Genomic DNA, 25989 nt, shown 5'->3' on the forward strand with positions numbered 1-25989 from the left:
TTGTTCCTTAAGCATCTATCTCTTAATATTCTTTGAAGATATTGGGAGATAAAAACTTAAGATATCTATTCTTTCTTTCTTTCTTTCTTTCTTTTTTTTTGGTATTTTTGTTGTTGTTGTTGCTATTTCTTGGGCCGCTCCCGCGGCATATGGAGGTTCCCAGGCTAGGGGTCCAATCGGAGCTGTAGCCACCGGCCTACGCCAGAGCCACAGCAACGCGGGATCAGAGCCTCGTCTGCAACCTACACCACAGCTCACGGCAACGCCGGATCGTTAACCCACTGAGCAAGGGCAGGGACCGAACCCGCAACCTCATGGTTCCTAGTCGGATTCGTTAACCACTGCGCCACTTCGGGAACTCCAGATATCTATTATTTCTTGATAAAGAATTAAAAAATATATTTTACAGTGTTGCTGGGCATTTGCCACTATGACTACTTTTCTTTATGTCTTATTTTCATTTGGTTTTACTTCTGTATCTTCAGATATAAGGTTTGTTTGTTTGTAAAACTGTTCTTCATTCCACATACCTATAGAAGTAATATTCTAATCCTGTTTATCAAAATTAAATGTGATAGCCAGTTTTCTTAAATTATAGAAGCACTGAAAATCTTGGATTTGTATTGACCATTATTTGACATGTACACTTTAAATTTTATAAACATGCAGGAAGACATTACAAAGCTAAAGGATAAAATTATAACTGTAAAAGAATCCATCAATGAAAAAACTTGTTTTCTTGAGAAGGAAAAAAAGACACATGAAAAATTAAGAAAAGAAATAGAGGTAAGTTAATTATCTGGATTTCAATATTTTATGGGATCATTTTTAAAACTTATTCTATAGTCATAATTTTCATAGTTTACCCTCAATTCCCAAAATGGCTAGAGTTAAAAAAAAAACTGCAACAAAAAGCAGCTGTTAAGTCTAAGCCATTAATAGATACTACAGGTAACTCTCTCATTTACATATATCCAAATATGTTAATATATTCAAACAAAGCAAGCACTCCTATTTCATTAAATTTGGTCTAAAATTCTTCCAGATCTCATTCCACCAACTTTGCACCCAATTAGTAGCTAGAAAGCAGAGGCCGTCTAGTCAAAAAGTGACCACTTCTAGACAGACATTAGAGACTCTTCAAAATAGAGTAAAGCCAACAAAAGTATTCTAAAACGCTCTGACTTTTTATTTGTAATTTTCAATAGTTCATTAAACAAAATGATATATAAAACTAGAAGTGAGACTAAATTTGAGATACCACTGGTACATTTTAGTCATTATTGTTTAAATGAATGGTGAACAAAAATGGAAAAGTGTATGTTGTTAAGGGCAAATAAATAATTTTCACCATTAAAAATTACTTTGGAAAATAAAAAGATGCATATTTTCAACTTGCTTGTGACTAATTTGACACAATAAAAAAAGCATCTGAGGAATTTGAAGACAAAACCTGTTACTTTACAAAACATCCTAAGAAGCACCATGTTTTTATCTTATATTTTACTAGTAATCTAAATAAATAGGGTTTTTTTTTACCCTTCTAGATATCAGGATTTATTGTAAAACTGTATATAAGTGGCAAAGAAATGGAAAAAAATGATAAATGAAACTAATCCAGAAATAATCCATCATACATGATGCAAACAAAATAAGTTAGCTATATGAAAAAATAAAGACAATTTTGATATAAAATTGGATTCCTGCCTCTTAACACTTACATACACACACATCCAGGAGGATTGAAGACAGTATAAGGAGACAAACTTTACCATTTGTGTCAGAGAACTACTTATTTTAAAAGACACACAGATGTATATGCCAACTGCACATGATTAAATATCACAAATGTATAGATTGTTGAGATGAAGCAGAACAATGGAGAAGACAAGACTCATTTTGAGAGAGGATATCTGTAACATACATAAGTGCCTCAGGGATAAAATGTCAAACAAGCCATAGAACATTGGGAAGATGAAATAAAAAGTCTTATCTTTTGAAACTTAATATCAAAAAAAAACCCAGTGGAAATGATGATGAACCTCATTTACAATAAGAGATTGTTAACTCAAAGCACAATAAGGTCCCAATTTAGCCTGTCAATTATCAATATTACAGTTTGCAAGATGTGGACCACCTAAATTCTGATATACTATTGGTATGAGTATAAATTGGTAAAAGCATTTAGAAAGGAATTTGAGATTCCTAGTAATTTTTTTAATGCTAACATACTTTATTAAGGTGTAATTGTCATAAAAGCAGGTACACTAATTGTAAGGGTTTAACTTGATTAATTTTGAAAATTTATACATGTACTTGTATTACCATGACCTGGGTCAATATATAAAACTTTTTTCATCATGCCCAGAAAGTTCTCTTGTCCCTTTTTCCTCAGACTACCACTATTTTGATTTTTAAAAACAGCTTTATTGAGATATAATTCATACCATACAATTCACCTACTTAAAGTGCATAATTCCAAGATTTTTAGTAAGAATATAGATAATTTGTAACCATTACCATAGTTAACTTTAGAAATTTTCATCACCTCAAAAGAAACCCCATTTTCCCTTAGGTATTCCCTCTTTACTCGTCTATTGTATTTACCCATATTTTGCTCCACCATATTCTTTCTTTCTTCCTGATGTTTGAAGACTTCCTCTTTTATCATTTCCTTTCTCTTTAGAAAACTTCTAAATTTGTTTTTTTAGGAAAGGTCTTCTGGTTACAGAGTTTGGGGAGTTTTTGTTTTGTTTTGTTTATTTGTTTCATCTGAAAATGTCTTCATTTCCCCTTTGTCTTTGAAAGATATTTTTGCTGGATATAACATTCTGGGTTGACAGTTCTTTTCAGTGGGAAAATGCTGTGCCACTTCTTTCTAGTCTCTGTGATTTCTGATGGGAAATCTACTGTCATTTGAACTGTTTTCTCTCTATAGATGAGACATTTGTTTCTTGCTGCTTTCAAGGTTTCCTGTCTGCAAAGTTTCAGAAATTTTCGTGTTATATGTTTTGCAATTAATTTCCTTGGGTTTATCCTATTTGGAAAATTCTCAGCTAATTGATTCTGTAGGCTTATATCTTTTGGCAAATTTGGGAAATTTTCAGCTCTGATTTATTTGAATACTTTTTAGCTCCTGCCCTCTTTCTCCTATCCTTCTAGGACTCTGATGGCACAAATGATAGGTCTTTTTTTAATATGGTTCCACAGGTCCCTGAGGCTCTCCACTTTTTTTCCAGTCTATTGTGTCTCTGTTGTTCAAATTGTATAACTTTTAGTGTTCTACCTTCCAGTCACTGATTCTTTCTTTCTTTTATCTCCTCCGTTCCTCTATTGCACCATCGTCCCATTACATTTTTCAGTTCAGTGATTATATCTTTTCCATTTGGTTTTTTTTGTATCTTATACCTTTGCTGAGACTTTTTATCTTTTCATTCGTTTCAGGCACAGCTTTAATTACTCGTTGAAGCATTTTATGATGACAGCTCTAAAGTGTTTCTCAGATAATTCTAACATCTGCATTTTCTTGGTGTTGACATATGTTGATTGTTATTTATTACTCAGTTTAAGATCTTCCTGGTTCTTGCTTTGATGAGTGATTTTCACTGGAATTCTGGATATTTCAGGTATTACACTTTAAGACTCTGGATCCTTATTACTTCCCTGTGGAAGTTCAGAGTCTCCATGGACACTCATGGAGGGAGGACGGGCTTCTTTTTTCTGCCTTGTTACCACTAGGTGAAAGTAGAAGTCCACCTCCCCAAATGGGCTCCACTCACACCAGAGGATGTGGTTTATTACTTTCCCGTGGGAATGAAGAGTCCTGGCTCCCTAGTTAGCCTTCTCTGACACCATCCCAGCAGGATGTTTGGGGTGCTTTGGTATAGCCCAAGCAATGGAGAAAGTTTAGGCTTTCCACTCAGTCTTTGCTAGTGTGGTTGGTGGTGGGTCCAGAGTTTGGGGGGTTTTTTTGGGGTTTTTTTTGTGTGTGTTGTGTTTGACTTTAGTAGAGTAGTTATTACCTAAAAGTTTTTGATCTTGCATAGGCTGCCCTTTTCCTGGTCCATTGGCTAGACAGCAGGCTTTTCTTGGAGTTTTTGTCTGCACCTATTGGTGTCCCAGCTTGCTCTCTTCCCCATATCCAGCCTGGGATATATGACGCAAAATGAGAATCTAGGGAACTCATCACCATATCATTCCTTGAATCCTGAGTTTTCCAGCCAGTCTGTCTTCTTCTCTTCATCTTTCAGAAGCTTCTTATATTAATATTATATACAACATCCAGGGTTTGTAGTTGTACGTAGGATGAGGAATAGGTATATGAAATGCATCTGCTTTATTTTGACAAAAGCAGAAGTGTACATGGATATTTTTAGTAGTAAAGAGTGATGTAAATGGCAGCTAATGATAGATTTAGATGGGAGATCACTGAGCTTGAGTCTTCTTTTTTGAGTGTTTTTGTCATTATATTTCTTGTCCTGAAATTTAATAAACTCATTTTAAGCTTTCATAATAGGGTTACTAAAGATCTTTTTAGGCTTTTTAGTTTTAATTTTATTATTCTATTTCATGATAAAGTAGTCCTAAATTCTATCACAATGTTGTGGTTGAAAAAATAAAAATCTAAGAAATTAGAGGTTTTCTATAACAAACTGTAATACTGAAGGAGAGGAGTTCACGTCGTGGCTCAGTGGTTAATGAATCTTACTAGGAACCATGAGGTTGCAGGTTCGATCCCTGGCCTCGCTCGGTTAAGGATCTGGCATTGCTGTGAGCTGTGGGATAGGTCACAGACATGGTTCGGGTCTGGTGTTGCTGTGGCTGTGGCTGTGGTTTAGGCCAGTGGCTACAGCTCTGATTGGACCCCTAGCCTGGTAACCTCCATATGCCGCAGGTGCGGCTCTAAAAAGACAAAAAAAAAAAAAAAAAAAAAAAAAAACTGAAGGAGAGATACCACAGCCACAAGCATTGTCTTAAAAACACTGCATTTTTCCCCCAAAATTTCTCTTTATTGCTTGATGAGAATTGATCACTGATGTGAATAACTTCTTTCTCAAAATAACTAGTTTTTTGTTTTTTGGGTTTTTTTGGTCTTTTTGCCCTTTCTAGGGCTGCTCACATGGCATATGGAGGTTCCCAGGCCAGGGGTCGAATCAGAGCTGTAGCCACTGGCCTACGCCAGAGCCACAGCAATGTGGGATACAAGCCGCGTCTGCGACCGACTCCACAGCTCACGGCAACACCGGATCCTTAACCCACTGAGCAAGGCCAGGGATCAAACCTGCAACCTCATGGTTCCTAGTCGGATTCGTTAACCACTGCACCACGACAGGAACTCGATCAAAATAACTAGTTTTTTTAAGAGGATAAATTCAAATACCAGAAGATTTTTATTATTACTTCTTTGAGACTTATTTTCCTAGTCCTCCTGAATGTCTTTAGCTATGGCCTTGGTGTAGCTCATGGTCATCTTTGCCTGGATCATAGCATTCTTTTTGTTCTAATCATTAATTCTTTCAAACTTTTTGTTCTTTGCATGTTTAATTTTGATAGAAAAGTTGCTTTTTACATTTCTGATTAGGAAAAAAATGAAATGGTTTTGAATTTTACATGTTTTTTAATTCAATGTTTTTGGTACTTTTCAGCTATATCTGAATGAAAGAAGTATTTCCAAATACTTACTCCAAAATACCTTTTTCCCCTATTGTCTGTCTATATAATAAAGAAAGGAACTAAAGAAAACAGAGAGGAGAATAAAAATAAGTTGAGTCATTGACAAAAAAATTGGGGATGCAAAGTACAAAGCATACAAACACAAATCTTCAAATACAAAGCATTAAGCAACAATCAATAATTTTTAGTTCAAGATTTAAAAATATTATTTGCAAAATCCAAGCATTTTCAGGGAAGGGAAACTAGAACAGTTAAGAAGTTTTTAGCTGGAGTTCCTGTTGTGGCACAGCAGAAACGAATCCAACTAGGAACTATGAGGTTGTAGGTTCAATCCCTGGCCTCACTCAGTGAGTTAAGGATCCAGTGTTGCTGTGAGCTGTGGTGTAGGTTGCAGACATGGCTCAGATGCCATGTTGTTGTAGGCTGTGGCATAGGCTGGCAGCTACAGCTCCAATTCCATCCCTAGCCTGGGAACTTTCATGTGCTGCGGGTGTGGTCCCCCCGCCAAAAAAAAGTTTTTAGCAAATTATAAGGAGTGCAACAAAGTAATATTTTGTCATAACATGCATAGTGTAAAGCATCTTAAGATTCATTGGTTACTCTTGCCTAAATTTTGTATAATTTGAGCTCCAAACTTAAAAGGATAGGGGAAACTTTAGAGTGTTTTCAGAATTACTACAGGTAAGGGACAAAATATGTTTAACTTGGTACATTACGACATGCAGCTTACACAACTAACTAAACCATTCATCTATTGAGGTTAGCCACAGAAATGATTACACAACTAGAAAGCCAGTCCTACATGAAAAATCCAAAGAAGCAAAATTAAAAGGTGAACTAAAGACAGGATAAGAAGAATGATTCAGGTAGCTAGGTAGCATGGTAACCAATTATTCTAGCTTAAAACATATGGGAAGAAATGTGCAGTATTATTAAATCTGTTGTTATTTATTGAATGCCTCCTATTTTTCAAGCACTTTCTATAGGCAATCCCATTGAAATTCTCATAATAACATATTTTACAGAATTTCAGAAAATTTAAATAACCTGTATAAGTGTATATAACTAGTGATAAAGGACAGAAGGACATAATAGGATATGAGTCCAGATCTTCGGGACTCTACTCCCAGTCTTTTTAAAAAAACGGTTTTCACTTATATGGAAACATGTTCTCCTTAAAAAAATTAAAATATTAGGAGAAAGGCTAAAGTTCCTTTGATTACTGGCTTCCATTGCATTGCTCTTTCTCTTACCATGTTCACCTCTTGTTAATCACAACCACTATTTGGTGTGTATTTTTCAAGTCTCATATATGTATGTGCACTTGAGTAAGTATGAGGGTGTATGTATACCTGTCTATATATATACGTACATTTGTGCATGTATGCATACACAGGCACACACATCTGTGCATAGGAGAAGATTACATAAATGTACCATACATGTAATTTACAACTACTCTACTTACTTGATAATCTATCTCATAGATTTGTTTCATATTATTACATGTGAGTCTACCTCATTCTTTTTAAGTACCTACACCTTTGTACCAAGAAGTTCCTGTGAGACCACTTTGTTAAGCAAGGTGGCACATGGTTAATTAGAGTCCCAGGAGGAGATGAGAGGGAAAAGAGGGAACCAAAAAATATTTGAAGAAGTATTGGCCAAGAATTTTCTAAACTTGATTAAAAAAATAACTCAAGATTCAAGAAATCTAGCAAACCTAAGGCAGAATAAATACGAGAAAACCATATTTAAGGAAATTACAGTCAAGCTACTGAAAACCAAATACAAAGAAAAAGATCTTAAAAGCAGCCAGAAAAAAAGTCACATTACATATAAAAGAACAATGATGAGAATGGTTATTGATTTTTTTTAATAGACTTTATTTTTTTAGAGCAGCTTTAGATTCACAGCTAAATAGAGTAGAATGCATGGCATGTCCCCACATACTCCCTGTCCCCTGGCAGCTTCCCATGCTATCAGCATCCCCCACCAGAGTGGTCCATTTGTTATAATTGATGAACCTACATTGACATATAATTATCATCCAGAGTTCCTAGTTTACAATAGGTTCCCTCTTGGTGTTATACCTTCTATAGGTTTTGAAAAATGTATAATGACATGTATCTGTCCTTATAATGTCATAGAGAAGAGTCTTGCTGTCCTAAAATCCTCTGTGTTCTACCTAGTTATCCCTTCTCCTGCCATCCCCTATCAACCATTGATCTTTTTACTGTCTCCATGATTTTACCTTTTCCGGAATGTCATATAGTTAGAATCATACAGTTTATAGCTTTTCAGATTGATTTTTTTTCACTTAGTAACATGCATGTAGGGTTCCTTGTGTCTTTCCATTGCTTGTTAGCTCATTTTTTATTTCATTTATTTTTTTAGTGCTAAATAATATTCCATTCCCTGAATATTCCACAGTTTGTCCTTCACCTACTAAAGGCCATCTTGGTTGCTTCTAAATTTTGGCAACTATGAATAAGCTGCTCTAAATATCTGTGTTTTTGTGTGGACATCAGTTTTAAGTTTCTTTAGAGAAATGCCAAAGAGTATGATTGCTGGATCATGTGGTTAGAGTATGTTAGTTTTGTAAGAAACCACCAAACTATCTTCCAAAGTGTCTGTACCAATTTGCAATCCCACCAGCAATGAAGGAGAGTGCCTTTTGCTTCACATCCTTTACCAGCACTTGGTGTTGTCTGTGTTCCAGATTCTGGCCATTCCAATAGGTGTGTAGTGGTATCTCATTAACTCTTGTTTCCCTGATGACTCTTTCATGTGAAGCATCTTTTTTTTTTTTTTTTTGGCTTTTGTCATTTTAGGGCTGCACCCATGGCACATGCAGGTTCCCAGGCTAGGGATCTAATCAGAGGTGTTGCTGCCGGCCTATGCCAGAGCCACAGCAATGCCAGATCCAAGCTGCATCTGCAACCTACACCACAGCTCATGGCAATGCCAGATCCTTAACCCACTAAGCAAGGCCAGGGATCGAACCTGCAACCTCATGGTTCCTAGTCAGATTCATTTCCGCTGCCCATGACGGGAACTCCTGGAGCGTCTTTTCATATGCTTATTTGCCATCTGTGTGTCTTCTTTGGTGAGGTGCCTGTTCAGACTATTGACCTATTTTAAACTCTGGTTGTTATTCTTATTGTTGAGTTGTAAGCATTGTTTTTGTTTTTGTTTTGTTTTTGTTTGTTTTGTTTTTTTGCTACACATACTGCATATAAAAGTTCCCAGGCCAGGGATTGAACCCACACCACGGCAGCAACCCAAGCCACTGCCGTGACAACACCAGATCCTTAACCTGTTGCACTATAAGAGAACTATGAGTCTTAAGAGTTTGTTGTATGTTGTGAATAGTAGTTCTCTATCACATTTGTCTTTGGCAAATTTTTTTTTCCCAGTCTGTGGCTTGTCTTATTCTCTTGCTAGTGTCTTTTCAAAAACATAAGTTTTTTATTTTAATGAGGTCCAGCTTAACAATTACTTCTTTTATGGGTTGTGCCTTTGGTGTTGTATCTAAAAAGACATCGCCAGGCCCAAGATCATCTAGGCTTTCTCCCCTGTTATCTTCCTGGAGTTTTGTAGTTTTGCACTTTATATTTAGGTCTGCGATCCACTTGGAGTAAAGATAGAAAGAAGAAGGGAAAAAGTCAAAAGGGACTAATAGGACACAAATATCAATGGTTATATCAAATTTAAATTGACTAAACACTACAATTAAAAAGGAAAAATTTTTGGATTGGATTAAAAATGATTTGCAAACATAAGTTTTTCACAAGAGGTGCTCTTTGAATATAAAGACACAGTTTGAATACTGGAAAAAGATAAACTATGAAGACATCACTATTAAGAAAACTGGGAGTTCCTGTCATGGCACAGTGGTTAACAAATCCGACTAGGAATCATGAGGTTGCGGGTTCGGTCCCTGCCCTTGCTCAATGGGTTAAGGATCCGGCGTTGCCGTGAGCTGTGGTGTAGGTTGCAGACACGGCTCGGATCCCATGTTGCTGTGGCTCTGGCGTAGGCCGGCGGCTACAGCTCCGATTGGACCCCTGGCCTGGGAACCTCCATATGCCGCGGAAGTGGCCCAAAAAAATAGCAAAAAGACAAAAAAGAAAAAAAAAAGAAAACTGGTCACAGCTATATTAATATAAAGTAATTTCAAGATACAGATTTCTGACAAAGTTAAAGAGAGTCAGTTAGTTTATCAGAAACTAATAATAACACTGAATGTGTATTCATTTAACCACAGAACTTCAAAATACATAAGCCAAAAACAGAAATAAAAAGACACAATCATATTGGAGATTTTAATTAAATTATTTAATTTTTAAAATAATTGATAGAACAATACAGAAAATCAGTAAGCAAGCATATAGAAAATTTGAATAATTTACCTATCAACTAAACCTCATAAACATTTACAAAATACTCCACCTAACAACTATTGATTATACTTAATTTTCAAGGTCACATGGAACATCCACCAAGATAGACAATATATACTTGATGATAAACTTCAAAGAATTTGATATTCTTCAATGAGAACAGATTTATAAATAAGAGGAAGAAAGCTAGAAAATACATAAACATTTTGAAATTGGGCATTACAGTTATAAATAACCCACAAGTCCAAAAAAGAAATCATAGGAATTATTAGAAAATATGTGAAATAGAATAATAATAAAAATATAGCATATATAAAAAGTTGTGGGATGTAGCTAAAGCAGTATTTAGAGGAAGATTTACAGCTTTAAGTGCTTTAAATTTCTTTTCTAAATTTTCTTTAGGAAATGAAAAAAAAAGGGGGGGCTTAAAAGCAATTATCTAAGCTTCCACTGTAGAAATAAGAAGACATGAAATAATTCATCGTAGAAAACAGTGAAATAGAAAATGGAAAACTGGAAAAAAAATTAACAAAGCCAAAAGTTGAAAAGACTAATAAAATTGACAAACCATAGTAATACTAGTCAAAAAAGAGTATAGTTAAGTCACTACTTTAGGTCCCATTGACTTAAAAGGATAATAAAGGCCTATTATGAATAATTTTATATCAAATTTGACAACTTAGACAAAAAGGACAAACTCAGGAGTTCCCGTCTTGGTGCAGCAGAAACAAATCTGACTAGGAACCATGAGGTTGTAGGTTCAATCCCTGGCCTCGTTCAGTGGGTTAAGGATCTGGCATTGCCGTGAGCTGTGGTGTTGGGTCGCACACACGACTCAGATCTGGCATTGCTCTGGCAGCTCCAATTCAACCCCTGGCCTGGGAACCTCCATATGCCGCCGGTGTGGCCCTAAAAAGACGAAAGACAAAAAAACAAACAAACAAAAAAAAGGACAAACTCTTTGAAAAAGATACATACCATAACTAATACAAGAAGAAATTACTTTTATGTTTAGCACTATGAACCATTACCAATTAAGCTCTTTAAATGGTGTAAAGTAGGAATCAATGAAACTGAGTTCATAATTAAAGCTCTAGAATGATGGGCTTCGGTAATACACTTAAGGGAAGAAATAAAACTCAGCCTGTACAAACTCTTTCAGAAAATGGAGGAGGGACCTCTTCCCAATGTATTTAAGGAGGCCAGCATAATCCTAACACGAGTTCACAGGATAAAAGGTCAAAATACAAAAATCAATTGTATTTCTATGTAGTTTCTCTATAGTAGCAATAAATAACTGAAAAGTGAAAGGAATCAAACAAAACTCTTCTCATTAACACTAAAGAACATGCAATATTTGCTAAATACTGAATCCATAGAGTGATATACTATGATCATGGTCTACGAAGCTCAATATTTTTAAAGTAGTAACCTTCCCCAAAAATGTCGTCTAGATTTAACACCTAGAGACCTCATAAGAATTCTAACATGTATTTTTTTTTGTAGAAATAGACAAGATGTTCTAAAATTTATATACAAAGGCAAAGGATCTAGCTTGCCAAAACACCCATCTTTTTAGATTAAACATCTGAAGCAAAAATAAGTTACATTTCAGCGGCAGCAAATGAGCTTCAGGTCTTTCAAGTCTTCACGGTAAAACAATGACATTTTATGTTTGCTATATATATGGAGAAATTCTAAACAATAGAGAATTTAGCAATAGTTTTACTTAATGTTCTCAAAATGTAGCAGTCAGTTGATTTACCAAAAAACTCTCATTTTATCATTTATTCCTTAATTCATTCAGCACATTTATTGAGCTGTTACTGTAGAAGTTACTCTTTAAGGCTCTGACAATAGAGTAGTGAGCAAAATAAAAGGATAGAAATCCCTATCCTCATGGAACTTGCATTCTGGCTGGAGGACAGATGTAAATTATATTTATATATATAGCATGTCAGATAAGGATAGGATAAAGGCAAAAAGAAATGGAGCAGAGAAGGGGACCAGAAGGGGTTCATAGTCCCAGGACAGAGAAGGTGAATATTAGATCCTGTGGCCAACAAGAGCTTCACTGTGAAGATCACTTTTGGTAAAACCCTGAAAGATGTGAAGAGGCTAGTTATGCAGATCTAAGAACAGCTTTCCAGGCCAAAGAAACAGCAAATGCAAAGGTCTTAAGATGAGCACATGCCTGGACCCAGAGGACAGAAGCGAAGAGTGCCTAGAGTGGCGGGAATGAAGAGACATAGAGTTGTTCTCTTTTTGCCACTGGGTGTTATGGGCACCATCCTTGCTTCATTATTGTTCTTACTTCTGCCTACCATGTGACAACTAAATAAGAACAGTAACCTATCTATTTCTTAGAGGCAAAAAAAAAAAAAAAAGCTATATTCTCTACAGAACCACTAAGTCCTCCGCTGGATAATGACATTCAAGTTTGAGCAGCGATACACATACCAAAGTTAGCGGCTGAACAATTGTCTGACCTTCAAGAAGGGTCTCACAATATGACCTTTGCTTTTATGAAGTCACTTCTTAGCCCAAACCCCCGTTTTGCCTTGTGGGCTTAGAAACTTAACTTTGTAAGTATCCCAGAGGTGGGCAGACATGGGGAGATGCTAGTAGAGTTCACCAGAAACTGATGTATAAAACTCAAATGCCAGTTTATAATGTACAGTATTAAAACTCTCAAGGAAATCAGAAAACTTAACATTAATCATCAGTGCTTCTTCTTTGTGTAAGGAAACTCCATTGGAAGCCAGGTTCTCACAGAGCTGGTTACTGAGCCTGGAAATCAAGTCAGTCATTCCAGGTTTGAGTGTTCTTGACCTCTGGCTTTGGACACTCAAGGAGCCAGTCTCTGTAACAGGGTTACACTCGTCAGATAATCACTCAGTGGGAACTACTGATACGTGCCTCCTTCACCTGCCTGTTTTTGTGCTACATTCTTCACATAATCCCTTCTGATGATTTATTCTTTCTTTAGTTTGTATTAATACCTCGTGTGATATCCAGCTGAGGCTGGTGATCTAGAGTCCCACTAAGGGGACTTTGCACATCTCTGCTTTGATCTATTGTGTATTAGTTTCATAGCTTCACTACTGAAGAATAATTTTAGAAGCAGGCTAATATGATTTATGGATTAACCAAAACTCTGTTCCAGTTATTTGATTTCTAATAATATATTCTATGAACAAGAATATAAGCATATTCAGTGACTATATTCTTTTTATTTTTTTATTTTTTGGTCTTTCTGTCTTTTTAGGGCCATACCCACAGCATATGGAGGTTCCCAGGCTAGGGATCCAGTCAGAGCTGTAGCTGCCAGCCTACACTGCAGCCACAGCAACGAGGGATCCAAGCCACGTCTGCTACCTACACCACAGCTCACAGCAACACCGGATTCTTAACCCACTGAGCGAGGCCAGGGATTGAACCCAAGTCCTCATGGATGCTAGTTGGGTTCACTAACTGCTGAGCCATGACGGGAACTCCTCATTGACTATATTCTTAAGAATGTATTCTATTGAATATATCTATATTCAGCGATATATGTACATACACACATACATTAATATATACATTCAATATATTTTTAAATACATTCAATATCTTTTTAAAAAACTTTTGAATATAGTTGCATTATCTAATATAATAATATTTATGATTACTAACATTTCTAATTCTTTTAAAGTCATTTTATGTTTTGCCAACATATCAGGAGGCCTAGTTCACCAATTTGAATGAACTTTCTGAATTTGCAGAATTAGCAAAACTGAAAACTTACAAAGGTGTATAAAGTTTATAGAAATTTATGTGAAATGATAGTTGACAGGTTTTTCCTTTTTTAAAAAAATGTTTTTATTACAGTTGATTTACAATGATCTGTCAATTTCTGCTGTACAGCAAAGGGACCCAGTCATTTACATTCTTTGTCATGTTCCATCACAAGTGATTGGATATAGTTCCCTGTGCTATACAGCAGGATCTCATTGCTCATCCACTCCAAAAGTAGCAGTTTGCATCTACTAACCCCAAACTCCAACTTCTTTCCTTTGTTTTTATAGCCATGATTTAGAATGCTTGGAGTGTCTCCATCCTAGTTCCCCTACTGCTGCTGCACAACTGTGTTTCAATATGGTTGATTTCCTTTGTAATCCTGTATGTTTTATTTTATGTATTTAAAAACATTGCAAGAAGGAGTCTATAGTCCTCACTATACTGTCAGGATGACCCATGGCATAATAAAGATAAGGAAGCCCTGAGCTAAGGGAGGAGCTGGGAAAGAGAGAGGGGACCTCTGCTGAGGGTCCCACAGAAAGTGAAAGGGAAAGCTGAGTTGCAGAGCGAAGGGGAAACAGGTTGGAGACAGAGTCTTAAGGCCCCAGAAACCCAGAGTCTTGTTTCTCTGCAGCCATCTTAGCTATAAACTTATTTTGGCAAATTGATTATTTTGATAAATTTGGTGCATTGGTGTTTTAAAAATTGATTCTTTTTTGTATCGGACTAAATCCACCTTCCTGACTTGCTAGGGCTCTCTCTTAAATAGATCTGAGGATGAAGAGGGAACTTTCCCAGCCCTATTCTGCTACTGTTTGATCAGTTCATTGGAAAGTGGGTGTGTACTATAATAATACCACTGTCACACTCACTGGAAATACCACTTCACAGCCACTATAAGTGTGGTTATGATTCAAAAAAAAGCAGATAATATCAAGTACTTTCATTATGTGAAGAATTAGAACCTTCCCACCCACTGTTAGGAATGTAAACTAGTGTGATCATAGAAGAAAACAGTATGGCAGTTCCCCAAGAAATTAAAAATAGAATTATTCTATGATCCAGCAATTCCACTTCTGGGTATATGCCCAAAAGAATCGAAAGCCAAGTCTCAAAGAGATATTTGTATACGCATATTCATAGCAATGTTAGTCACAATAGCCAAAAATAGGAACAACCCGAGTGTCCATTGATGGATGAATGAATAAGCAAGATGTGGTATATACATACAATGAAATATTCAAAAGGAAGGAAATTCTGACCCATGCTACAACATGGATAAACTTTGAGGTCATTATGCTAAGTTAAATAAGCCAGTCATGAAAAAGCAAATACTCTTTAGTTCCACTTAAATTATGTACCTAAAATAGTCAAATTCATGGCAACAGAATGTAGAATGGTGATTGTCAAGGGTTGGAGGCAGTGAAGAATAGGGACTTACTATTTACTGTTACAGGGTTTCAGGTTTTTTGTTTTTGTTTTTGTTTTGTTTTTTTTGATCTTTTTGCCTTTTCTAGGACTGCTCCCGGGGCACATGGAGGTTCCCAGGCTAGGGGTCGAATCGGAGCTCCAGCTGCCGGCCTGCGCCACAGCCACAGCAACGAGGGATCCGAGCCGTGTCTGCAACCTACACCACAGCTCACGGCAACACTGGATTCTTAACCCACTGAGCAAGACAAGGGATTGAACCTGCAACCTCATGGTTCCTAGTCAGCTTCATTAACCACTGAGCCAGGAACGATGGGAACTCCAGGTTTCAGCTTTGAAAGACAAAAGGGATTCTAGAAGTGGACAGTAGTAATGGTTGTATAAAGATGTAAATGTACTTAATACTACTGATCTGTAAATTTTAAAAATGATTAAATGGTACATTTTATGTGTATTGTACCACAAAAAAATAAAAAAATAAATAAATTTTAAAAGGATATCTTAAAAAATGAATAGTTAGCTTTCCCAGCCTTATTATTCTAATTTTAATCAGTTCCTTTAAAAGTAGGTGTTTAGTCACCCTGAGATGCCACTTCATACCCAATAGAATAGCTGTGACCAAAAAGGCAGATAGTAACTATTTTTGAGGATGTGAAGAAGTTGGAGCCCTCACACATTGACCACGGGAATGTAAAAATGGTGTGGTCACTTTGGAAAACACTCTGGCACTTCCTCCAGTGGTTGAACAGAGAGTTACTGTATGACCCAGAATTGCATTCCTAGGTATTTACCCAGAGATATGAAAATATACATCTACATAAAATGTCCATGAATGTACATAGCAGCCAAAGTGAAGACAACCCAAATGTCCATCAGCTGATGAATTGGATAAATAAAATGGAATATTACTCAGCCATAAAAAGAAATGAAGTGCTGATGCATGCTAAAACATGGATAACCTGTAAAAACATTATGATAATTGAAAGAAGCCAGTTGCAAAAGACCACATGTTGTATAATCCCATTTACATAAAATGTCCAGAATAAGCAAATATGTATAAAGAGAAAGTAGATTAGTGGTTGCCTGGTGCTAAGCATGGCCAGACGGAAACAAGGAGTCACTGCTTACGGGTATTAGGTTTCTTTCGGGGGTAAAGAAAATGTTCTAAAATTGATCGTGGTGACGACGGTTGCACATCTCTGCATATACTAAAAACCACTGAATTAATATGCTTTAAAGAATGTATTGTATGATACGTGAATTGTATCTCATTAAAACCGTTGAAAGAAAAGATTGGCTGTCCTTGTATAGCCGACACTAACAGCAGGAATTTTGACTTTTTACTTTCTTGTGGCCTGACACCAAACCCTTGCACCTTGCACTGTGTTTCCTTGCCTTCTGCTGTAGCCTTGTCTGGTTCAGCATAAACACTGACCAATTGAATGGCAGGGAAAAGGCCTACATGATGTCCTAGATCTTTTAGATCAGTGAACCGCCACATACAGGAAATGAAACCATTTCTCTGAACTGGAAACTGCTTTGATGAGTAGAAGGCCCTCCATCACAGATGCGTCCCTTGGTGCAACGCTCAAATACCATCACTTGCTAGGTGTGAAATCTCGATTGCCTTACTTAAACTCTTTGATCTTCAGTTCATACAAAAATGGAGATAATATATCAATAAGGTGTTATGAGAATTTAATTATGTGTAAAAAGTTCTCATCACAGTATCTAACATGTAATAAATGTTGAAAAAATAGTTATAATTGCTGTTCATTTTTGTTATCATTATTATTTACTGTGAGTAATTTTTAATCAAGCGCTTTCCTCTTTAGAGTAGTCAAAATATCCTTTATGGCTATTTACTGTTTTTCCTTCTCAAGCCCCGTTGACATGTACTCTTCTTTTAATAGGTACAACATAAGAGATATGAGGCAATTCTTAAGCGTTTGCACTGTCAGGTGAACAAGCTTCAGTCAAACAGAAGACATTGGCAATGGAACATTCAGCAGCTGGAAAAAACTGCAGCTGAACTGAGAAAATGCATTGGAACCAAAGATTAACATGGCCATAGGGCAATCTAGAGCACAGACAGTGCCACAAAAATTGTGGGATGGAAAGGTGAGAAAACCCTATGATTCTTGACAACTAGCATCCACTATCAAGAGGGCTGTCTTAATGACAGAGATATATTCTTCTTTTTTCTTTCTTTCTTTTTTTTTTTTTTTTGAATAAGCCATCTGTTAAAGTGCCTTCCAACCCTATATCTTCCCAGTGGATAAACAGTAGGAATACTCACAAAGGAATAGTCTGGTATGAATAGTATGAATATTGAAGTGTATAAGATGAACTGTAGTCAGGAGTTCCCGTCGTGGCACAGTGGTTAACGAATCCGACTAGGAACCAGGAGGTTGCGGGTTCGATCCCTGCCCTTGCTCAGTGGGTTAACGATCCGGCGTTGCCGTGAGTTGTGGTGTAGGTCGCAGATGAGGCTCGGATCCCGCGTTGCTGTGGCTCTGGCGTAGGCCAGTGGCTACAGCTCCGATTCGACCCCAGCTCCGATTCGACCCCAGCTCCGATTCGACCCCTACCCTGGGAACCTCCATATGCTGCGGGAGCAGCCCAAAGAAATGCAAAAAGACAAAAAAAAAAAAAGAACTGTAGTCATGAATGCCTGTTTATAAACATGTCTCCTTCACTATCACATGAAGTAAAAATTTAGAAGAAAAGAAGCACTTGAATTTATAGTGATTTAAATTGTTATTTTAAATTGTTACCTGTTTCAAACTTTTCATGAGAGCCTACTTTTTTTTACTGCGGGCTTCAAAGCAATCCATTAATATTTACATTTATAATAATATTGTAATGTGTTCAAGGGTTCAGATATTTTACTCAGTTTTCTATTCATAGGTAGCAATAATTTTATTCTTTGTTGTTAGATAACATATTTTTAGAGTGTTGCAATGTATACAATTTTTTGTTCGCTTTTTGTCTGTAATTTCTTTGTTACTATAACTAAATTGAAATTATAACATCATGTAAGGCAAACATATAAGCTCTTAAAAGAATGTTAACCAGTGTAGACTAACATGTATTTTTTTTCTCCTTGAAAGTAATATCCTGTGTCCACAGCAACAAATCAAAATTTAACTTGTCCCTTTTAGAATAAAAGTGCTCCTTTTGTGACTCCATTGAGTCAAGTTTTTAGAAGCAGTACCAAAACATTAATTATTGAAGGTACATTTTTTAAAATATTTGCTTTTAGGATTTAATGGATTCAAAGCAATAACATCAAAAAGGTGTATCAAGTCCATTTTCTCCTCACCTTTCTAGATGCATAGGATTCAATAAAAATGTAACTGATATAAAATCTGGTATTAGTAATCTTGTTATGCCTAACATTTGTAGTCCTGTTATGAATGTGCCTGGCTTACTGTGGCTAACACTTCAAATGGTCTATGCTGTAATATAGTCAAAGTAGGACTAGTTTTTTTTTTCTTGCTGCCTTTTTAGGGCTGTACCCATGGCATTTGGAGGTTCCCAGGCTAGGGGCCTAATCATAGCTACAGCCTCCAGCCTACACCACAGCTACAGCAATGTGGGATCCAAGCCATGTCTGTGACTACACCACAGCTCACGGCAACGCTGGATCCTTAACCCACTGAGCAAAGCCAGGGATCGAACCTACAACCTCATGGTTCCTAATCGGGTTTGTTTCCGCTGCGCTATGACAGGAACTTCCATGCTGCTTTTTTTAGGGTTAGGATTAGGGTTAGAGTTAGTATATCACAGACCTAATTATAAAATGCTAAGTTATAAAACTGCTAGAAGATAACATGGGAGAAAGCCTGGATAACCATCAGTATGGTGATGTTCTTTTGGATTCAATAGCGAAGGCAAAATCCATGAAAGATATGATTGAGAAGTTCCCGACTAGGAACCATGAGGTTGCGGGTTTGATCCCTGACCTTGCTCAGTGGGTTAAGGATCCAGTGTTGCCATGAGCTGTGGTGTAGGTGACAGACGTGCCTCGGATTCCGAGTTGCTGTGGCTGTGGCATAAGCCGGCGTCTACAGCTCCAATTAGACCCCTGGCCTGGGAACCTCCATGTGGTGTGGGAGCAGCCCTAGAAAAGGCAAAAGGACAAAAAAAAAAAAAGATAATTGATAAGCTGGATTTTATTAAAATCAAAAACTTCTGCTCTGTGATAGACACGGTCAAGAGAATGGTAAGACAAACCATATGCTGAGAGAAAAATTTGCAAAAGACACATTCAATAAAGAACTGTTATTCAAAATAAAAAAGAAACTCTTAAAACTCAACAGTAAGAAAACAAATAACCAGATTAAATAGTGGGCCAAAGACCTTAACAGATACCTCACTAAAGCAGATACGGAGATGGCAAATAAGCATATGAACAGATGCTCCACCTGAAGGGTTATCGGGGAAATGAGAATTAAAACAAGGAGATACCACGACACACCTATTAGAATGGCTAAAATCTGGAACACTCACAGCACCAAAGTCTGGTAAGGATGTGGAGCAACAGGAACCCCTTCATTAATTGCTGGTGAGAATACAAAATGGTAGAGCCATTTTAGAAGACAGTTTGGTAGTTTCTTATAAAACTAAGCGTACTCTTTAACACTTGGTCCTGCCATCACACTCCTTGGCATTTATCCAAAGGAGTAGAAAACTGATGTTCACACCAGAAGATGATGATTATAACAGCTTTTTTCATAATGGCCAAAACTTGGAAGCAACCAAGATGCCTTTCACGTAGTTGAATGGATAAATAAACTCTGGTACATTCAGAGAGGATGGGATATTATTTAGCGCTGAAAAATAAATGAGTTCTCAAGCCATGTAAAGATATGAGTAAAGTTCAATGTATGTTACTAAGTGAAAGAAGCCAATCTGAAAAGACTATATATTATATAATTCCAACTATAGGACATTCTGGAAAAGGAAAAACTCTGGAGACAGTAAAAAGATCAGCAGTTGACAGGGTTGCCTGGGGTGGGGGCGGGGGCAGCGGGGAAATGGCAGTGGTTGGGAAAGAAATGAATGGACAGCACAGAGGATTTTTTTTTTTAGGGCAGTAAAAATATTCTGTGGGATACAATAGTGATGGATATATGTCACTGTCCATTTGTCCAAATACGTAGAATGTACAACACCAAGGGTGACTCTTAAGGTAGACTGTGGACTTTGGGAGATGATGATGTGTCAATGAAGGTTCATCCTTGGTTTGAAAAAGTGTACCATTCCGGCGAGTGGTGTTGATAAATAGGGAGGCTATGCATGCGTGGGGACCGGGAGTATGTGGGAAACCTCTACAACATTCAGTTTTCTTGTAAACCAACCACTGCTTTAAAAAAATTTTTTTTTTTTTAAAAAAAGCCCTCAATGGAGTTCCCGTTGTGGCCCAGCGGTAACCCAACTAGTATCCATGAGTATGCAGGTTCAATCCTTGGCCTTGCTCAGTGGGTTAAGGGTCCCATGTGGCTGTGGCACTGGTGTAGGCTGCCAAATGCCACCAGCCCCAATTAGGCCCCTAGCCTGGGAACTTCCATATGCCTGGGGTGTGGCCCTAAAAAGCAAAAACAAATAAAAAAGCCCTCAAATAATGTAGATAATAGTGCATAAAAATCCGTGTTATAAAACATTTTGGCTAAGGACAGTGAAATTCCGCTTATAACAATTGTTTTAGAACCTTGTAAAATTCACACGGGTGATTGCAATTAATCATCAAAGTGACTAAATCATCATACGTTGAACATGGAATCCCTTGTTCATCCATAAAAATCACTAAGGCAATACTGTGGAGATTTAAGACTATGTTTTTGGTGGGGACAGTCAGGAGCTTCAGAAGAACTTGTGGTTTTTCAACTAAAGACTGATTTATTAGTTGCTCATATTTTAAATATGATAATTTTTTTTCATTGACTAAGCTAATGTTTAGTAAAGCTAATGATCAGAAGCCAAAAATTTTATGCCTGTCAAAAATCATCTGTGCCGTATTTATTTATTTGGATTTATAGTGCCTTTGTAAGGGAAGGTGTTTTTTTTTGTTTCTATTTTCTGATAAATTTGGCAGTATAAGTAATGGGCTTCTATATCACATTAGCTACCATCTAGCACTTTTTCCTGAATGTTACTGAACTATGACCGAAACAAGGAAAAGTAAATTGAAACAGATACTAATAGTAGAATAGATTTATTCAATGCATAGCTAAGAATGGGATGCTCCAAATTGCTTTTTCTCTTCTATAATGTTCTGTTTAAATGATGGCTGTGAGCTCTAGATCTTTAGAAAAATAAAAATAGCCTGTGATTTAGTCATGACGGAGCTATTGTTTATATAACCCAGTAAAGGCAGACATGAAGTAATGAAACTTCAATCTCTTAATTAATGAGATGTATTACAAAAGCAAAACCAGAATTTTGTTATTAATAGTTTTAAAGGGCTTCTTCCCCAAAAAGCTTCCTGGCATAACAGTCATGTCAGAATTGGGATAAAACACTTAAATTACAGATACTTGCAAGTATTGCTCAGTCACCTAGCACAGAGTAATTCAGAGGCAATGATAATACACTGCTAGTCTAAAGAAACATTTTCAAATATGTTTTGTCCGAAATGTTTAAGTCAAGACACCCTGTCTGCCTCATCTATTACTTATTATCCCTCATGACATTATTTTACATAGAATAGAAATTTATAATCCCCATGCTTGCATTGGAGAAGCTTCCTCAAAGTGCTTTCAAGATTCTTCTTCATTCCACAGTACTTCTTTGCATTTGACATGGATGAAAGAAACAAAAACCACAAACAAACAAACAAAAAACCCCAGCAATCCTGCTATTGGCTTGAGTTGTTTGTCTTCAATGACTTGTATTAACTACTTCATGCCCAGTTATCCAGCCAGATGTCAGCACATCTACTTGGCTGAAAATATCACACAATTTTCTCCTCATCCACTTTTTCCACAGAGGCTGTACAGCCACTGTCAAATGTCTGTCTTTCATAGAGTAAAGCCTTTGAGAACACCTCGGTCCTTTGGATGTAATACTGACTTTGCTGGAAAGTTATATAATGTTGACATTATTTTGTGGTTCATACAAATTTGTATAAAGCACTCAATTTTCAGAAGAGTCCGTTCTTTTTCTAATCTTTCTCTAATTTAGATTATTCATCTTCTAAGCCTTTCAATCTCAATTAATCTGTCCATATAATTTACATAGGCACAGTTTCCTAATAATTAGTGTAATTCTCTCATTTTCTGTTCACTTCTTTCCCCCTAATAATTAGGGTAATTCTCTCATTTTTCTTTCATTTCTTTCCATAAAAAATACCACTTCCTCCTCCAGAGCTTTCCTTTTCTCAGTCCCTGTGCAGCCCCAGTTGTATTTTCAGAATCCCAGTTCTCATTTCTGTTGTTAACTCCAAAGTTTAATTCACTAGCCTAAATTTAGATCGCAAACATTGAAAACAGTCTCTTCATTTATAACTGCCTTATGCAAGAGCCTCAGTCCTTACTTTGAACTGCATCACAGAGATAAACTTTCTCAGAAACACTCTGTGGCAGATGCAGTCAGTGCTCTGCCCAGATCCTTAGATCTTTTTTTATCCTATTTGAGCACCCCTCTCCCAAGTGAGCCATGCTTTTACCTGCACTAGCTCTTACCTAAGCCTGCCTATGGGAGGTTTCCTACCTTCAAAAGGACTTTGCGGATATTATAGACTTGCTTCTTGGCTTCTTTCTTCTTCCCAGTCTTGCATCCCGTACCAATTTCTCCTGAGAGGACTTCACTAATAAATCACTTGCTGAGAGTCTGCCTCTGGGAATCCCAAACCAAGTCACCTTGTGAAAATAATTACACATTGAAATCTCTATTTTCAGGAGATGACTATTACTCTACTCCTGGTCCTCATTCCAGATCGATTCTGCTTCCAGCAGCAGCAGTAGCAACAGAAAAAAAGAAAAAAAAAAAAAAAAAGCAGGAAACTTAGCACCTTTAAAATCTAATCACTGTCCCAGTTAGTAGAATTTTGATATTATTTATTTGCTTTAAGTTGAAAAAGCAAGCCAAAAGGCACAAACTTTATTCCATGTATTTAGTACAGCAATAAAAGTACATTATTAGCCTTCAAATGTATAAATCAATCATCATTTTGTATTCATCTTTTTTGATATGAGTGTTCTTAGGAACTACTGTGTTGCTACGTATAATCTATTAAATAAATCTTGATTCTGAATTTAACCAATTTTTAATTGAACATTTTTTCAATTGCATCAAGGTCACGTGATTTTTAGGAAGGGTTATTAAAGACTCATGCAACCAGAAAAAGTGATATTTAGGGAAAACATTTTGGCTGCTCTCTTTCCAACTAAATGACAAAGACCGGGACAGAGATAAATCATGTGTGCACATCCCCAGATCCTATTGCCTCGTATAATCATCCTAGTTCTTTCAAACCATCCTTTCCCATATTTTCCATTTTTTTAAACTAGCAATTCTCCCTTCTGATCATTCATTATTCCACCTACATCTCAAGAACACTAGACTAATAGTTTGTTGCCATTCAAAAGTAATTAACTCAGAACATTACAAAGAAATGTAGATCTGGAAGATTAGAACATTGTAAACGGTCAAGGTCATAGCATCTGTCATCAAGGTTTCAGAAAATTTACAGTCAGTTTAAAAGTGTTTATCGCTCAGAGTATTTTATAGTATCTTTGTGATTTTTTTTTTACTTTAGCAACATTGAAAAATATAAACTTACTAATTAAAATTAGAAATAAATATAGAATTATTATAATAATTATAAAAAGCAATTATTGGTATTGCAAAAACGGTTTTAACCTAGGCTAAAGTAAATATAAGATTTTTGCTCTTGGCCTCCAAACACTTGTAAACATTAATGTTGCGAGTCCTCAAAACTTCAAGCTGGATACATGAATTATTTAAAGCTCTGCAAAATACCATACACTTATGGAAGTAGGGCCCAGCAATAGAAACACAATTTGAATATCGGCTTTCATTTTGTGACATATCTCAAAAAGAAAGTGACTGGTATGTGTTAGAGCCTCAAACAGCTGATGGTTAGGAAGCAAATTTCATGTTCTACCTTCTCTGTGTTAAGTAACTGTAAAAATAAATATGGCATGATTCTTTCCATCCAGGAGATCAATTTAGCTGGCAAGAGAGACGTGTATATAATAGGTTCAAATACAACATGAAACGTCCTGTAATAGAAGCATAAACCAAGCCGTGTAGAAAGACAAAATAAGGTGCAATTAATTCCAAACGAAGGCGGGAGAGTTTTAAAGAAGAGGTGACATTGAGGTGGGCTGAGAAGCAGTTATTAAGTTCTCATGGTTGTTTCCACTCATCAGACTCTGAAAGTTTCTATTTTATTCTCTTTTGTGTTTCCCACAGCTAGCAGAAACCTGGCATGCATAATAGGTGCTCTGGTGTATGCTGAATGAATCAGTAAGATAACCATTATTCTTGTTCCAGTATCTCTGAACATCTCTGTCTTTGGTCTCTCCTAGCCTAATCTCATTGTTGATACTATTGCTTGAGTTGTCTTCTTTGAGAAAAACCGAGCATATAATGCCTCTTCTAAAAAAGAAAAAAGAAAAACTTTCCAGAGGAACAAAATCCATTTCAGGAACTAAACAGTAAACACTTAAAAATCTGTCCCAACGTGCTTGTTCACGAACTTGTCCACTTTTTTTCCTGTTCAATTTAACAATAAACCCTTTACTCCAGCCAAAACAAAATTCTAACTCTTCTGTAGGTGTGTATTTTCACATATTATTTCCTTTGCCTCCAAGTTCTCTCTCCTACATTCAGGAAGCAACTGTAACTGAGCTTTTAGAACCAAGTTCAGTGGTTACAGCTGCTATAAAGCTGAACTACATTTTAAATGCCTCAGTTTCTCTGTAAGGACATAGCTTAGGAGTACTAAGCAATCTGTATCATGATTTCTGAATCACAATAAATACTGGATTATAATTTAGAGAGTTTATACAGAGTTCCTTTTTAAAAATAGGTTAATGTAACTTTAAGCTTTTAAATATTGGGCTTAAGTATGGATAGTCTTGTATGGAATTATTTGATTGAAATAAGATAGTATCAAATAACAGATAATTAAAAGAACATGAAAATTACTTCCAAAATTTACTTTTATGATTTTAAACCAAAACGTGTGAATATCTATAAAGACCAAAGCTTTTTAAAGATGCTTTTCTAGAAAATGAAACTTTTAGGTAACTAATGAAAGTAAACATGCTTAAGCCACAAGAAATATGCTTTTGTGTACTTTAATTATAAATAGTTTGTTTAAAATGGCCAAACTACCCAAAGCAATCTACAGATTTAATGTGATACCTATCAAATTACCCATGACATTTTTCACAGAACTGGAACAAATAATCCAGAAATTTATACGGAACCATAAATGACCCAGAATTGCCAAAGCAGTCATGAGGGGGAAAAAATGAAACAGGAGGCATAAGTCTCCTAGACCTCAGACAATATTACAAAGTTACAGCAATCAAAAGTATGGTATTGGTACAAAAACAGACATACAGATTAATGGAACAGAACAGAGACCCCAGAAATAAACCCAGACACCTACAGTCAATTAATCTTTGACAAAGGAGGCAAGAATATAAAGTGAGAAAAA

At 36.4% G+C, this 25989-nt stretch overlaps 1 protein-coding gene across 1 annotated transcript in view; it reads left to right on the top strand.

Annotated features, from left to right (window-relative positions):
- Positions 1-25989, top strand: part of CCDC122 (coiled-coil domain containing 122) — a 54553-nt gene that overhangs the window by 21108 nt on the left and 7456 nt on the right. The window contains 2 exon segments of the mRNA XM_047755784.1: positions 670-786; positions 17204-17411. Coding sequence (XP_047611740.1) covers positions 670-786; positions 17204-17353 — 267 coding nt within the window. The 3' untranslated portion in view covers positions 17354-17411.

Source organism: Phacochoerus africanus, chromosome 13, assembly GCF_016906955.1.
Source record: "Phacochoerus africanus isolate WHEZ1 chromosome 13, ROS_Pafr_v1, whole genome shotgun sequence".
Lineage (NCBI taxonomy): Eukaryota > Metazoa > Chordata > Mammalia > Artiodactyla > Suidae > Phacochoerus > Phacochoerus africanus.